The 16577-nt window shown below is 43.8% G+C and overlaps 1 protein-coding gene across 1 annotated transcript in view; it reads left to right on the forward strand.

Moving 5' to 3' along the window:
- LOC147715147 (Fc receptor-like protein 5) overlaps window positions 1-15447 on the forward strand; it is a 515196-nt gene extending 499749 nt beyond the window's left edge. Inside the window, exons 11-12 of the mRNA XM_086919770.1 lie at window positions 11159-11193; window positions 14135-15447. Coding sequence (XP_086775896.1) covers window positions 11159-11193; window positions 14135-14428 — 329 coding nt within the window. The 3' untranslated portion in view covers window positions 14429-15447. The remainder of the gene's footprint in view (window positions 1-11158; window positions 11194-14134) is intronic.
- Window positions 15448-16577: the final 1130 nt, after the last annotated feature.

Consider the following 16577-nt stretch of genomic DNA (forward strand, 5'->3'; position numbering starts at 1 on the left):
ACACAAGTTTAGTGCTTGAATATGTCATAAAAAGCTAAAGAGGCATAAAGAACAGTGGTAACAGAACCAAGGGCGGACGAGGTCCCATAAGAGCAGTAGAACAGTAGTGGCAACCAGCTTAAATGAAGTTAGCTGAGATATGACCAAAAATAACTTAAAACTGTGCCTTCATAGCATAATAAGGTATATGGGTCTTAGTTCACCCTATAAGTAACAGGGACATGAGCTTTGCCAGCATAGTCAAAACGAGTATTGAGCAGCTTCCACATACCTCCTCAGAGCCGCAAACGCGATCCAGCATGCAAAGGTGAAGGCAAGCAGCCTCTCAAAATGGCGGCTGAGGTTTTCTGTGAGGTGATGCGAAGTAGGGCAGCAGAAGGCAAGCAAGAGGATAAAACGCCTTAATTATTAGGGGACAAAGTCAGGAGCAAACACAGGCATTAATGAGGCATAGAGCGTGCACAGTATCATGGAGGCTGCTGAACACCGGCAGATGAGAAAAGCACTAACGAGCGCACCGGCAAACAAAATGGCGGCCATGACATCGGCCGCTTCACTGGTACACACTCCGGCAAAGTTCTCTGTCGGAAAAGCACGGAAAGCAGGTCAAAGCATCACCGCAGTATCCTGAAGTGTTCCGGTGAGGTACAACGACGTTTAGGCAGGAAAAGTCGAAGCAGAAGCGGTGAGCTCCCTGGGACCGCTGCGGAGCTTCACCCCAGCGCCGCCATCACCAACGAGCGCCAAGCCACGCCCCCCCGTTTTCGAACCTTTTAATGGGCATCAGCTGTTCAAAGCCACAAAGGAGAGCTAGAAATCCCCTCTTTGCAGCGGTTTCCAGCTCGTCACTATGGGAAGGGAGCCAATATCTTGTGACACAAGGATTTGGCAGGTCTGTGTACCTCATAATCTTAGTAATGCTCAGGGCTTTAAGTGGGCCGGGTCCAGCCGGTGCTGCACCGGCAGTTCTTAAAAGTAGGTACCGAGATGGGTCCCTATTGGGCTCTCCATTTTTACTTTCAGGGTGGAGGAAAAAAAGCTTAGTTCGGCAAAAGTACCTCCCGTCACTGCTTTTGATGCAACTTCAAAGAGAATCATTTTTCATTTTAGTTCAGATATTTAGAGCAAACATGAGCACCAGTTACATTATACAAGGCCATATTCATGTTTTGAATCACAGGATGTTGAGCCGAGTGAGGCTTGAACCTGCTTTCTCAGCTCGAAAGTCAGCAGCTCAAGCCTTAGCCACAATCTTGCTCACAAGAACAGAAGCATTTCCAATATTATATACAACAAAGTCATAGTTGCTGCTTATTTATCTTATGTAATTTACAACCATTGACAAAGCCAGTAGCCCTGGCTTGTTGTAGGTGTAATGTTACTTATTATGTTATATATCTGGATGAATGGACAGAAGCAGCAAAATACCAGTGGAGCAGCACACTATAAGTACAGATGTTTACCTTAAGTGTTTTAAGCCACGCCCTTAATTACATGGGCCATGCACCTATGAGAGACCCCCCCCCCCACCCCTTCCAGTTTCATTCCACATAAACCCCTGGTAATGCTCCTTACCTCCTTCCCAGAATGTTAACACCTTACACCACCCACACTATGTCGTAGACAATTTCCTAACATTCAGAGCTCTCCCTCAAAACTAGCCAAAGGAAATTCCAGAACTGGAGGTAAGTAAGTAAATAAATTAAACAAATTACACTGAGCGCGCTGCATTGCAGCGTGTGAAATGTAATTTGTTTTATTTATTTATTTACTTACCTCCATTTGGCCGTATGCCGGATTTACTACCCCCCACCCTGCCTCTCCCCCACACCGCCACTCCGCCCGCAGCACTCCCTCGAGGAGCCGCCACTGTCCCAGGAGCTTTTTAGTATGAAGGAGTTAGGTCCTTAGGTAATGGGGAAGGCTGGACCTTAATACAATTTAAATGGAGAAAATGCCCCCCCACCTGTTTCTCAGAAGAAGCTTCTTAATTATAAGCAACACATCCACCTGGGTTTAGATATGTTAGGTATTTTTATTTTTACCTTGATTTCATCAAATTGTTTAGGAAATTCTTGACTTTACATGTCAGACAAAGAACACCACAAGTATAACATGTACATATACCAATTTGAACATCACATTTAACACAAAAAAGAAGAAAAAATCACAAGAATATACACTATACACAACAAAGTTAAGAAAAGAGGCATACCTGATCCTTAAATTTAATAGTGCACAAAATGGATTGAACACTCTGTCCGAGGTGTCTAGACTATAAATCACGGGTGTATGGGACTCCACGGGGGCCTGATGGTCCTCTTTGATTAAAGGGTGCAATATGGGGAAAAGCGAGCGGAATGTCCAAGCATTTCTGACACTTGCAGGCCACCAAACCGGTACGCGCGCATTGACAACTACAATTCCCAGAAAACCCGCGGTCATGTGACCGCATTTAGTATCCAGGCAACCTGACCGCCGCCCTCGACATTGAATCATTCGGGAAGCAAACCGCAACGCGAAAGGTGAGCGGAGGTACTGGGTGCATACACGAATTTGGCTGGTTAAATTCAGTAACTCAAACAGATACCGATCTTTCCTAACAGCCTTGAAGATCGGTGGATGATTGAAAGTTTTCACGCGGTACTTCTAAATCAGCACGAAGAACTAAAAACTGTGAGGCATGAAATGAGCCGCTCCTGAAGCCCGCGGGGCACCGTATGAGGTAGGGGCAGCCCTTTAACTTATTTTCTTGGGTTTTAAAGGACTCAACTTTGCAAATATTGACGTCCTCCCCCAGGTCCTTGAAGCTTTACCGTGCCATAGGGAGCGCCCTACTGTACCCCCAAACCAAATTGAAGGTATGTCCCGCAATGTGCTTTGACCGAAGTGACTGTAGAGCTATCTCTGTACTTGACTCTAAATTAAATTCTTAACCTCTTGTAGACTGCAACTTAATTTCCCTGAACAAGACATAGGACAAACTCGGCTACTATCCAGGTAAATTGCTTTTAAATGCAGAAAATGGGCTTAAGGAGATGAGGCCTTAGACTTGAGACTGAAACAGTGTTTCTCTCTTTTTACTTTACACACATGCAGATAGTAATGACAAGGCCCTGATGAGAACTCGTAATTGATGTATGAAGTTCGAAACGCGTCGGCAAGAAAGGGGATAAAAATAACAGCACCAATACCAAACAAATAATACGACCACAAATTATTTTCTGTACTGACTGGTATAATTAATGTGTCGTAATATCTCCTTTCACTCAAGATTTTGTCTATTACTGTTTCCATAATTTTTCACTGTTGGCTAATGAGATTAATTATCGTGATTTTTCTCGTGGAACAGTCTGAATGAAGACGTAAATGCTTTGTTGTGTATAGTGTATATTCTTGTGATTTTTTCTTCTTTTTTGTGTTAAATGTGATGTTCAAATTGGTATATGTACATGTTATACTTGTGGTGTTCTTTGTCTGACATGTAAAGTCAAGAATTTCCTAAACAATTTGATGAAATCAAGGTAAAAATAAAAATACCTAACATATCTAAACCCAGGTGGATGTGTTGCTTATAATTAAGAAGCTTCTTCTAAAAAACAGGTGGGGGGGCATTTTCTCCATTTAAACTGTCCCAGGAGCAGCATCATGGAAACAAAAAAAAAGCAAACAACAACAAAAAGACCGAAAAAAATAAGAGACATTCCCTCACTCCTGCTACAGCATCTTTCTCTGAGGATTGTACACATGGACGTTTGCCACGCCAGGCATATTTTTTCGTTGTTCTCCTTTATATTTGAGGACTACTTCACACTTCTAAAAAAATTAAATAAATTTAACCAGTACTTTCTGAAATGTGGTGAAGTATACCCTGACATTCTCTAGAAGTAGCTTAGGGTTCCCATATATATGCTGCACAGCAAGCTTGAATTGTAAGGGAATGTATGGGACTAATAAAGGTAAGTGCACGAAAAAGAAAAGGAACGTGCATTATCAAATAGTTTTTTAAAAAACTGTCGATGTTGCCCATTAACCTCTGAAAGCAGGTAATGTATCCCTGCACACACACAATCGTTCACAGATACAGTAACTGGAACAGGGAAATACGTCACTGGGAGAAGTAATCACTAAAACAAGGAACACAGACTCTGGGAAAGAGATTCACTGAAACATAAACACAAACACTGGGGCAGGAAGACAATACAGGCTGCTACTAGAACAGAAGATGGGAAGAAATTGCACAACCTACGACAGGGAGCTATTGGAACACAACAAGATAGGCACACAGGGGTTGGGAAATACTGGATATGGGTAACACAAGACACTGGAAGAGTAGAGAGAAACTAGACAAGGGAAACAAATAAAGTAGTGGTTCTTAACCTTTTGACTTCTGTGGATCCCACTTAATCATATTTGAAATCTGGGGACGCCCACTGAAGTTTTTACTGGAAACTAGGGACCTCAGCATAACATTTTTCAATGATTTGAACCACAAAAGAACACACAAAATATAGAAACATGCAGTCATCAAACAAATACACAAATTAAGAAAAATGTTACATAATCCACAAATATATAAAAATAAAAAAATAAAAATCGGAATGTTGAAGCTTGTCTAAATGTAATTGAGACCACTCATCGTCCATACTGTATTAATACTACATTATATTTGATGCACTTGCACTCATCCCACAAATCACTTTGAGGATATTTTAAAATGTTCAATTTTACATTTTGCTTCTTTATTTATATACACGTTATTCATCTGTTAATAATATTTAATTTCCTTATCTGCTGCAGAACCCCTGAGTAGGCTTTGGGGACCCACACCACAGGTTAAGATCCACTGAACTAGAACACAGAAAGACAGAGTCTGACACAGAGACTCTCCCAGAAGCACACACTGACACAGGCAAAAGAAAACACAAAAAGTGGGACAGAGAGACACTAAAACCGGAAAACCTAAGACACTGAACAGTGAAACACAAGATATGGGGCGAGGGATAGAGCTGGAGGGCACTGAAACAGAGATAAAGAGACTATGGGAAAGGGAGACAAAGGAAGGAGGGAAAAAAAGACAGAGATGGGAAACATGAACAGTGGCAGAGGGAGATACTGGAAAAGGAGTCACATCACATAAAGATTAATATAACCCGTACAACCCTAAACACCAAGGGGCTTACAAGCCACTTGCTCCACCCGTACGTCACTGTTACCACGATGCAAAAGTGGCGCAAGGAGCTTGCAAATAAGCCCCCAAGACGCCAAGGAAATGACTGAGACAACATTTTACAAATACCAGGAAAGAAGGTTTCCTATAACCTGGGGGTACTTAGTACGTTCGAATTACTAAATTCCCCCTGTATGCTTGCAGAATTTGCAGTCCAAATCACAGCCTTTTAAAGTCTTGCATACAAGAATGGGCGTGTGCCATCTTGGAACAGTAAATAAAATAAATTAATAAATAAATAAAATGGTGTCTACGCCAATCAATAGGCGTATGTATGAACGATGACCTATGCGCGTCACATGCATGCTCGTGCTGACTTCTTCAATATTCTTAAAGGGCATCCCCTATTTTTGAAATCCTCTAATGAATTCATCATCACTGCAGTTTCATTTGTGTCGCAACATTTTTCAAATGTAATGTTATTTTCCTAAATTTAAGGATGTCCAGACTTGTAGTGTAAAATACTATTGCTAACTGTTTCCTTTCTAGATGAACAATTTAAGAGTTTTTGGTCTTTAATATACCGTCAAAGGTCTAAAAATATAATCTTAGTCTTGTCATACTCAGTGGTCAGTCCTATGCTATTATTGTTGTTGAGCAACGCTGCCTCTGATCTCTTTCAAATCATTAACATGCTGCCAGCATGAGTGCAGAGCCTAAAGACTGGTATTTTTTTTCCAGAGTTTTATATAGCGCTAATTTGACCCGAAGGTATCAGAGCGTTTAACATGAGCACCAGTTGTGTTACAGACGAACACATTCATTTTTATTAGGCACAGGGAGTTTAAAGTGATTTGCCCAGAATCACAGGATGTTGAGCGCCTCTGCCAAGACTCGAACCCGGATCCCCATCTTCGAGGTCAACCGCTCTAGCCGTTAGGCCACTTCCTCTCCCCTACTTGTAAAACCCATCCTTTGTGGCCAACACTGGCCATATCTGTCCATACAAATGTATTTGCGTAAACAAGGCTGCCTAAAGATACCTATTAAGATCATGTTGCTCACGAAGATCTATAGGAGTGTATTTGATACAAAAATATCCAGTATTCTCCTCTGTAACATGTCTATACAAGAATAAACAACCTGAGTAGTTTATACTGTTGTCTGGCCCTATAATGAGTTAGATTATCCCTACGTTTGCTGGACTTCCCTTCAGGTTAACTGTGCACTAGGGAAAAGGTGCATGTTCTAGGGTATTTCTACTTGATTATCCATTATATTCAAAGACTCTGGTGGTGGTACTGCTGATATCATACAGCTCTACCTGGAACTCTCCTCTGCCTCAGACCTCCAACGCCTCAAACTCTGCCTGTACATCATCCAAACCTTGATTTTCAATTCATACCTTGCTCAACCCAGCAAAGACAGACTTCTGAACAAGAAAGTACAAACTGGCTCAAACACATGAGAGGGTTTCAAACCCAACTTTCACTGAATGCCATGTCACTTGAATTATCCTGGAAACTAGCCTCAGCCTCAAGGAACACATTTGCCCCCAAAAAAATATGGACTGGTACCAATTCCCTTTTCTAAAGAAAGTGAAACTATTTCTTGCAGAAGCAACTTAAGAACTCCTGTTCAAGCCCTAGAACTCTTGCATCTGGATGGTTGTACCCCTACTCCAAGGCCTCTTAGACACCACACTGAGACTTACTATACTCCACACTGGCACCACGTAAGAGCATCTTATACATTGCAACATGTCTCATACAGGAAGTGTCAATATATGATCACGTGCTCAAATTTAGAAAAGCTCTGGAGACACACCCCTTTAAAGAATACATTCACAATGCCTTAGAAGCCCACAAAGCAGCTACCTCTTCTATCACTCATTGACTTTCTTTTTGACTTTGACTGTCTACAGCGCTCAGCTGCCTTTTGGCTAAGTTTGCACTATAGAAATACCACACACATACATACATACATACATACATACATACATACATACATACATACATACTTACATACATATCAGGGTATCATTCTCAACTTGGATTCCGTTTTTGGAAAAGTAGCGCCATTTGGATGAACACACTGCTTTGACTGAAATATTTAAAACCATTAGTAGATGCTATATTCAGTGAGCATGTTTAGCTAAACTGTGTGTTTTTAGCAAGGCCATTCTGCAGCAAAGTTTTACCTTGTAACTGCAGCTGTTGCATAATGGGAGCCATCTTGTACACACATGAAAATAAGCAGAAGCAAGGCGAGAGTTTATGCTGACTATGCATGCTCATTAAAAGCCTTGGGCCTTATTTATGAAGGCCTTGCGCCACCGGTGCGTCACTTTTTCCCATGTTAAAAGTGACGCACCGGCGGCGCAAGGCCTTCATAAATAAGGTCCCTTATATTAAGGCCCACAACTTAGTGAAAGTGCTCAAATGCACAAATACAGACCAAGGGCTGCAATGTATATTAACATCATCAAAATACATGTAAGCGGTTGCTGCACATCAGAGCATGTCGATGATAAAAGGGACGCGCCTTCGTTCCAGTTGTGCGGTGAGAGTCAACAGTTTCTGAGGTGTTTAGGCGGGAGATAGGGGTAGTTACTGGCATAATCAACGTCCACTGCTTGCGTCTGTATGGTGGTATTGAGAGCGCGTGGTGAAGGGTTGGGGCCGCGCCACAGTTGGGGTCGCGCCCGTTGCGCCTTGGTTCACAGGGTGGATTTGTACACAACGTTACCGGCATGGTGTATAATCGGGTGTCTCGCTCTACCGCTTTTTGGGCGGAGACTCCGGTTGCCTGCCAGGTTGATGTTGAGGGAGCACTCATGTAGGGAATTGTAGGAGGTGTACATTAGTGCATGCATCTGTCCAACGTGCTGATTCTGCTGCATTCAGAAAAAGGCAGTAAGTGGACATAAAGGGCACAGGAAGAGGCAGTTTGCATAGAAACCTCACCGAAGTAGTATGTTTGCACACGTGTGTTTTTTAGGTAAACACTCAAGTTCATTAAAGGGCCGAAGAATTTTTTTAGAAACATGCATAGATATGGCAGATTACTACAGGGTAAACAGATAAACAGTGTCTCCTTGTACATTCCTGTGCATTTTATACTTAAAACAAGAGCTAAGAAAAGATAAACAATGCCCCTTATACATTCCTCGGCACGTTATATTTAAAAAAGGAGTTAAGAAAAGATAACAGCTAAGGCTCAGTATGCATGCCACGTTCAAGTGCAGATGGCTATTAGCGTAATTTATACATATCGTGGAGCATTAGTCCTCACAAGATGTGTAACGAGTTAGTCCATTTTGTTCCTAGGTTTTTGAGGCTGAATAAAAACGTTTAACTGCAGTTAGCAGCATCACCAGATTATTAAAATCGGTGGAAGTGGGCCCTAAGATTTTACATTACGGCAATATTATATAAAGGGCTGTATTCTGAGAGAATGAAATGTTCGATCTGCTGTGTAGCTGGAGATATAAAGATATACGTTTCACCAAATATTAAGAGCAAAAGTGCTTCATTGTGCATAAAACGCTGTGCTCTCAAACTGCACGGAGTGGATTCAAATACAGGCCTAACAATAAAGAATATGCCTTTTGCCATGTATTAAGTAATTTTCTCTTAAAAATATTCTGCGATAGAAACAATGCTAAGGGGGCTGTGCATATTCAACTAGGCATGAGCGGGAAATCCGTTACGCCCGCGGATTTTGCGGATTTTTGGGAAATGCGCAATCCGCGAATTTTGCGGATTTCCCGCAAAATCCGCAAAAAAAAATCCGCGGACGTAACGGGTTCAAAAGTTGAACCCCCGCTCATGTAACTATTTTACAATGGCACCAGCAAGCTGCCAGCGCCGTTGTAAAATAGTTACAAAGTTAGCTTGCACTGGAACCACTAGATAAAACGAAGCAGGTGCTGCTTTATTTTATCTATTTTACAACGGCGCTGGCAGCTTGCTGGCGCCATTGTAAAATAGTTACATCATACATGCCAACATTTCAGAAGAGCAAAGTGGGAGATTTAAAAAAATCGGGAGAATGGGGCCTTGAATCGGGTTACTGGCATGTACGGGCTTCAATACACGCAATGGCAGGCAGAGAGAGGGTGCTGTGCACCCCCCACCCGTGGGCTTTCCAGGGCGAACACACAGCCGGCATGTCTGTTACATGAGTAGGCTGGGCACATTGTGTTCACACGGGTTTCTGCAAGTTCGCGAGGGTTTTGTACAATTCCGCAATTTGCGAAATTGTACAAAACCCTCGCGAACTTGCAGAAACCCATGCGAACACAAAAAAAAATCTGCAAAATCTGCGAGAATTCGCGGATTTTGCAGATTTTTGCAATCCGCAAATTCGCAAATCCGCAAATTGCCAATCTGCAAAATCCGCCCCTATATTCAACACACTAGCACCGGGACCTGAGAACTTCTTCTGGCCGCTGTGGTTCAGGTTATTCCAATGTGTGTTGGGCTTCTAAATTCTTTCATGTCTGCAAATAAATGCATCGAACATGTAGTCATTTAGTCTACAATTTACAGTAGACGGGAGTGGCTAAATAATCTGGAATGCGGGCTCTTGTTTATAATATGTATGAATGTATGTATCAAATTAAAGAACAAATATTCCCAGATGTATAAGTCAAACAATAATTTATCAAGTTCCCTTTGGGATACAGGATGGTGGAAATACAGCTCGTCACAGGTTCCTGGCAGTGGTGCATGGATTCCTCCAGGAAAACGGGAGATAGTGTAAACTGGGGGGCTTCACAACTCGATGGCCACTGAGAGGATGCAGGTAATTTATCACAGGACTGCCCAGATAATAAAAGGGAGCGGTGGCATCAGGATGGAGGGCATATGTTGGTAGAGGGGTAGTAGCTCTTTATACCAACTATAGTAGGGGCTATTGTGGAACACAGTTAGCGCGGGGGGCGAGGGCGCCAGGGAGCTTCTCACCCTGTGGCGGTTCAGCGACTGGATAGCCCCGGGGGGGTGGGGGGAGGCGGGGGGGATTAGGATCCACATGTGCAGAGGGTAGGCTGAAGGGGGGACTGACCTGCTGTTGGTCCTGGACTCTTCTGCCCTAACCCACATCGTATGGACTGAGTTGAACCTTGGGGAGGCTGCAGGTACCCCGGTGGTCGGGCCAGTGTGCCATGCGGGGCTCTGGTTTTTAAGTAGTGCAACTGTTTTCTGAAGCTCGTTGGGGCCTGCTGGCACAATGTGCGCAACAGAGTGGGGCTTGGTGGGCCGAGACGGCCAAGTTCAAATGTATGGCCAAGTTCAAGAGTTCAAGTGCAATGTGGTGCATACCTTCTTTACTGCCATTGACAGGTAAAGGCCACTAAAGTGTACAGCCAAGTTCAAGTGTAATGTCGTGCCTAATTGCCTTGCAGCCTTCCTCATGTTGATGCCGCTAAAAAGCGATGCTGTAATAATTTTATATCCAAAAAGGATACTGTTACTCTCGTGTTGGTCACTGGTGAATTACCTGGTTTGTGAAAAAAAGGCTACGCCATGAACAACACACTCTGATTCTGAGAGTTCTTGGGCAATTGGGAGGAGTGAATGTCACGTTGTGCGCGTACTATAAGCAGATACAAGGCAAGAGTTTATGCTGACTATGCAGGCTCATTTAAGGCCTTATAATAAGGCCCACAACTAAGTGAAAGTAATCAAATGCACAAATACAGACCAAGGGCTGCAATGTATATTAACATCATCAAAACACATGTAAGCGGTTGCTGCACATCAGAGCATGTCGATTATAAACGAGAGCAAAGTGTACATTGGGATATGTAGAAATGCCTGGGTATAACCAAATTGCATATTGTAAGATCTTCCGCAACTGTGGGGACCTCGACTATGATGTCCATTTTAATGGGATGTGTTACTCTGGAATGTGCTGTATTTATTAAAAGTATTTAGAATGGCTGCTTCAAATATTTCTTTTTTTTCTGCCCCTTTTTTTTAGGTACCAGTCATGTAGTTTCATCGCTTTCACAGGAAGTACGTATTCTTTTTTATTGACTCCCAGAGAATATGCAAAGTATTTTTTTTTTTATGAAAATGTGTTGGTGTTTTATGTGTTTTCCACATATTTTGTGCCTATAAAATCAGTAGAACTAGATCCAGCTAATTACACTCTTTAAACCGGTCTTTGCTGCCTCAAACATTTCACGGTAATGACCATGTGCTGCGTCCTTCAAAGTAAAATATAAAAATCGTAGTTCAATGTCCTAGATGGATACACGGTCATCTTCTTTGGAGGCACCTTCCATGACCAGTAGCAAGCTCTGTCGAAACTCTGCAGACTTCAATTTTAATACTATCAAATTTGTAATTTCGTCAAAGTATTCTTCCCTGAAGCGTTTCTACCTGCCATTTTGGAAGACCTTTTACATTTTTTTCTTTTTTTAACGGAGTTTTATATAGCTCGAACTTGACCCGGTATCCGGTATCAGAGCGCTTTACCTAGCACCAGTTGCGTTACATGAGGACACATTCATTTTTTTTTGTTAGGCATAAATCCCTTTCCTAAAAGGACCAGTCTTTCAACGTTCAACGTATCCACCATTCTATCAATCCCCAAGCTCCTATTCTACCTAATCTGCTTGAAAAAGCGAATTGTCAACAACTTAAGAGCCTTATGTATGAAAACATTTTCCCACAGCCACAGAATGGGTAAAAGCCTTTGATACATATGGCCCTAAGCCTTTTCTAAAATCCAGCCAAATACCGTCTCAGTACCAATTAGATTAGGGCACGTCATGGGACTGAACCTGCCTTGCTAGGATTCCTGGAAAAAGCGGTAAACTTCTATGGCTGGCCGTTCTTCAGACTGGGGTCAGGTAGGGTCTGAACCAGTCAGTCATTCACTCAGTAAAATGTCGGCAGAAGAAAATGGTCCATTCAACATCCATTGCATTTTGCAACAGGGACAAAGGGGAGGGGCATATGGTCTATGAAGGTCAGCTCGGAATAGTAGAGTTTTAGAAGCAGTGGAGAGAAGTCTGTCCTCACCACATAGAGTGAGATAGAGAAAAGGAACACACGGTTTGTTCACCGCATTTTGCCACAGAAATAGATATAATTCACAATGAATCAAGTATGTCCCAATTGAATGCTCTAGTTTAAAAATAGAGGAAACTCTTGGTTGTCCTCCTATCCTGGTCCTAAAGTGACAGGAGGGAGTCATGGCACACAAGCGGGCTACATATGGGTCTGGGAGAGCATGACACCTGCAGTAAATCAGAAGGTCCCCCTCCCCACCAGTCCAATGTTTTTCCAGCTCCATTAAGAGGTGAAGTATCAGCTGACTGGCCACCAGTCAATGGTTCCACCTGCTGTCAATCATTTCTGGTGGGTCATCCTTTATTGTGTTGCGAGCTTTACTGCATCAGGCGGCCTACTCTTCTTTGGGCGGGCCTCCTCACAAAGATTTCCCTCTTTGTGTTCGCCATTAGTGGCGTTGTGGACCCAAGGAAAATCCTCAATTCCCCACAGACAAGGGAAAAACTCCCTGCATGTTAGTACCATTTTTTCAATATGTAGAAATAAGTCCCCATTTTGCGGTTTGCTTCTGTCAAACCAAAATATTTGCCAGCTGGCTGTCGACATGGTGGGTGGCTGACATTGCAGTTTTACTGAATGTCCTTCTTTTAGTCAGTGGAAGCTGTATCAGCAAAATGTCCCCTGCTGACTTTGGGGAATCATTAAATATGGCGCACTTTCGTCTGCCTTGCACCAGAGTCAGCCTGGTGGTCCACCACTCTCTAGATAAATCCCTAAATCTTATCCACTTCATGACATGATGTCATGATCCATCCAGCATTTTGCCACAGAAGCTGTAACAGATTGAAGTGAATGATGCATCATCAAGCCTTCCCACAATGGATGGCATAGTGAAGAAAAGAGGTGACTCAGGTGGCATGACCATGCACATTTATGTCATGTGAATGCGAATCAACTCTCCTCTCTCTGATCAAGTGAGTGCATTCCCTGCTGTAAGGTATAAAATAAATGGAATTCATAATCCATCAAGCCTGCCTCTATATGGCGGTCCAACACCCCCAAAATGGGCAGTGTGCCTCTAAGGTGACTGGCTTAAATTGGATCTAATCTGTTGATGCTGTTTACTGATCTGTCCCTTTGATCCTTAACCGTTGCTTTGTTCCGTACCTATGCTGTCTCATTGATAACCAGTACTATCCACCCTGAAAATTCTTTAGTTTCACACCTGACTTTGATATATTACAGTTATTCAGATGAAATCACCATTTCCAAAGCACTGCTGGCTGCCTTACCTGGCTTTATGACATTATTGGTTTGTTACTGGTTCATCCCAGGAAACTTCTTATCTTCATGACCTATAAATGGTTTGACTTATCTCTCATGCTACCCTCTTACTCTTCTGAAGTGCTGTTTCATGCTCCAGCTCCAAATCTTATGCCGTCTCCCCCTTCGCAACTTTAATGTGTGTGTTTTTTTAACCTAGGCTACTTAGCCCTCTGGGTTCTATTCTTCATTCAGTCCTTCATCTTACTTGTTTGTGTTACTTTCTTAGTCTGGCTCATCCTTACCTTTCTTCTAGTCCTGTCATCTTTCCTTTTACGATTCCTTCCAGGCCTTCCTTCTTATCATTTGATAGAACATGTGCCACCTCCATATAGTCACAAGATCTCTGAGCAGGAAGTAAACCTTAGAGCCATTTTACTGCTCAGCGTGCAAGGGACCGGGGCAATATTGGTAGTGCATTGTGACCACGGCTTTGCAACAGTTGTGCGTCCAGAAGGTGCTTGCCTGTTGCATTCTGAGCAGCATCTCTTCCTCGGTAGGCCAGGTAGATTATTTATAGAATGCATGTTGTACGTCTATTTTCTCCTACCTACCCTTGGATGTCATTTGAAAAAACACAAGGCCTTAATTTACTTTTCTTGTTTCACACCAGGATTATGGACATGCAAAAACATTGTTGCCCTTGCACTCCCCACTACCGATGGAGCCAAAGCCAGAGGCTGAAGAGCAACACCTATATGCAGAAATAGATGGCCGTGAACCTTTGCCCACGGTATATGCCACAGTGAATCGTCCAGGCTCTAGCCTGGTCTTTTCAGCGGAAGGTGTCCCTCGGAGTACGATCTCACATTCTGCAATGGCCACCCGTGTGTCCACGTATTCAACTGTGGAAGCACCAGGTCCTGTTCCTCCATGTTCATATGACTGGCCACCTGGGCACTCATGATTTCTCTCCAGCATACTCTCCAGTGTTTTCACCATGATCTGCACCAATGTACTCAACAATGGATGCTCCTCGGCCAGTACCACATGCTCAATGCTCAAGACCTCTGAAACCACACCTACATGTGACAATGACCCATCTGGCCGAGCACAGCAGTACCCCTCTGTTAGCTCCCTCTGGCTTCACTGAAGTTGATAAATACACTTGAGAGTCTTATTTCTGTGTCAAAATTCACAATTCATGACCTAGGAGTCAAATATGGATCCAACACCAAAATATATGTGATAGGCATGGAAAGGGGGTAGTAAAGTCCAGAATGGCGGAGCTATGTTGTTGGATTTGGGGTGGCCTGGAGCTGGTTCCGGAGACAGAAATTCTGCAGAACAAAATGTAAAATGTAAAGTAAAATGAGCTGTTGGTGTGTTAGAAATGTGCCATCCCACTGTTCGCCTTCACAATGGATTGGTCCCAGTATCTATGAGTGAACAAGACGATGGCCGATCTCACGAAGCAAAGAAATACACCTGGAAAATGTAATGGGTTGGAGAGAGTAAGCGCAGGGAGGCGGTTGGACTTTGGTTGAACGCTCAGGCCAAACTAGCCGCTCTGCAGACTCTCTTGGATTTCAGTCTGGGAGGCAGCCTTCCGCGCAGAATGTTTTGCCATGATTTGAGTACACCCCCATGGCCCCTTTCTAGTCACAGCTTCCGGCAGTGTGCGTCTCGTTTGCATATCTATGGCAGGGCTCATTTTGTTTTCCCGTCTGGCCTGACAGAAGTGTCATTTTTGAAGTGTCCTAATCCAGGGGCGGCTGGTGTTAATGGGCGTAGAGGGCGTTGCCCTCCCTACCTTCCTGAGGGAGAAGCAAGATGTTGATGAGCAAAAACGCCCAGCTGCTTGAAACGAATGATGACTTGCTGTTCCGCAATAAACATGTTGAATTGTGATTTATAATTGTTGATACTGTAAGGTAACAGATGACAAATACTGTTTATGTGATTGGTGCAGCTATGAAAATCAATTACATTATGTTAAAAACAAAGGGGCAGATTTATGATGCCCTTGCGCCGCAATTGCGTCACTTTATTTGACGCAACTGCGGCGCAAACAATGCGCCTTATTTACAATGTGACGCATCTAGGAGATGCGTCACGTTGTAAAGCCCTGCGCCATAAGGAGGCGTTCCTGCGCAGGGGGGGGCGTTCCTGCGCAGGAACGCCTCCTGAAAGTGGCTGAGTGAAATCTATGAGATTTCACTCAGTCACTTTCAGGCCAATGCTGCGTCAAAACCCTGCGCCTGCTTGAAGCAGGCGTAGGTCTTGATGCAGCATTGTGTAGATGCGGCACCCCCGAGCCTTGCTGGAGCTGCGTCGCGCTTGCGACGCAACTCCAGCAATGCGCCACATTTCCGGCACAGATGCGTCACGCATCTGTGCCGTTTTTGCACCATGGTGCGCCGCATTATAAATGCGGCGCACCATGTGTGGCGGAGCTGTGGCGCACGTTAACTGGCGCATCCCTGGGGATGCGCCAGTTAACATAAATCTGCCCCAAAATGTTGAATTGTGGACATGTCCTGCTGCGCATGTGCCAAGGGCGAGGTATTGCTCGACCTGCAGGCAAAAGCTGCAGCAGTGACATCATTTCAGACGGAGTGGTGAGTAACATTGCCATCTACAAGGAGGCCTTTGGGCGCCCATTACAGTGGCCCAGGAAGGAGTTAAAAAAACTGTATTCATTTCAATGGGAGGGGGTGGACCAAGCTGCGGCCGAAGGAGACAAAGAGGTTGCGGATTAGTCATACCGAGAGGGGGCGGGGTGTAGGAGGGGTGCCTCTCCTGAATAATTTGTTGTATCACGTGTAAAACTGCATGGTTTCGCTTTTGGTTGGGAAACAAGCAGCCTGACTGATCCCTGAGACGGAACCTGTCTCCTCGGCGGGGGCCTCATCTCGTTGTGTACAACAGAGGCCCAAAGAAGGAACCAACACTGCCAGCCAGCCACTTTTACCCTGAGAAGCAAGTCAGCGGGAAAAACGTCACGGTATATTTGTCTTACACCCTTGATCGGATTCCTACCTTCCAGTGATGAGTAAGTGAACTGTTGCAGGGGCGCTGACAAGCTGCCGGCAGGTGCAGGTGTGTTCCCCTGA

The sequence above is a fragment of the Lissotriton vulgaris genome, chromosome 5 (genome assembly GCF_964263255.1).
Source record: "Lissotriton vulgaris chromosome 5, aLisVul1.2, whole genome shotgun sequence".
NCBI classification, from domain to species: Eukaryota; Metazoa; Chordata; class Amphibia; order Caudata; family Salamandridae; genus Lissotriton; species Lissotriton vulgaris.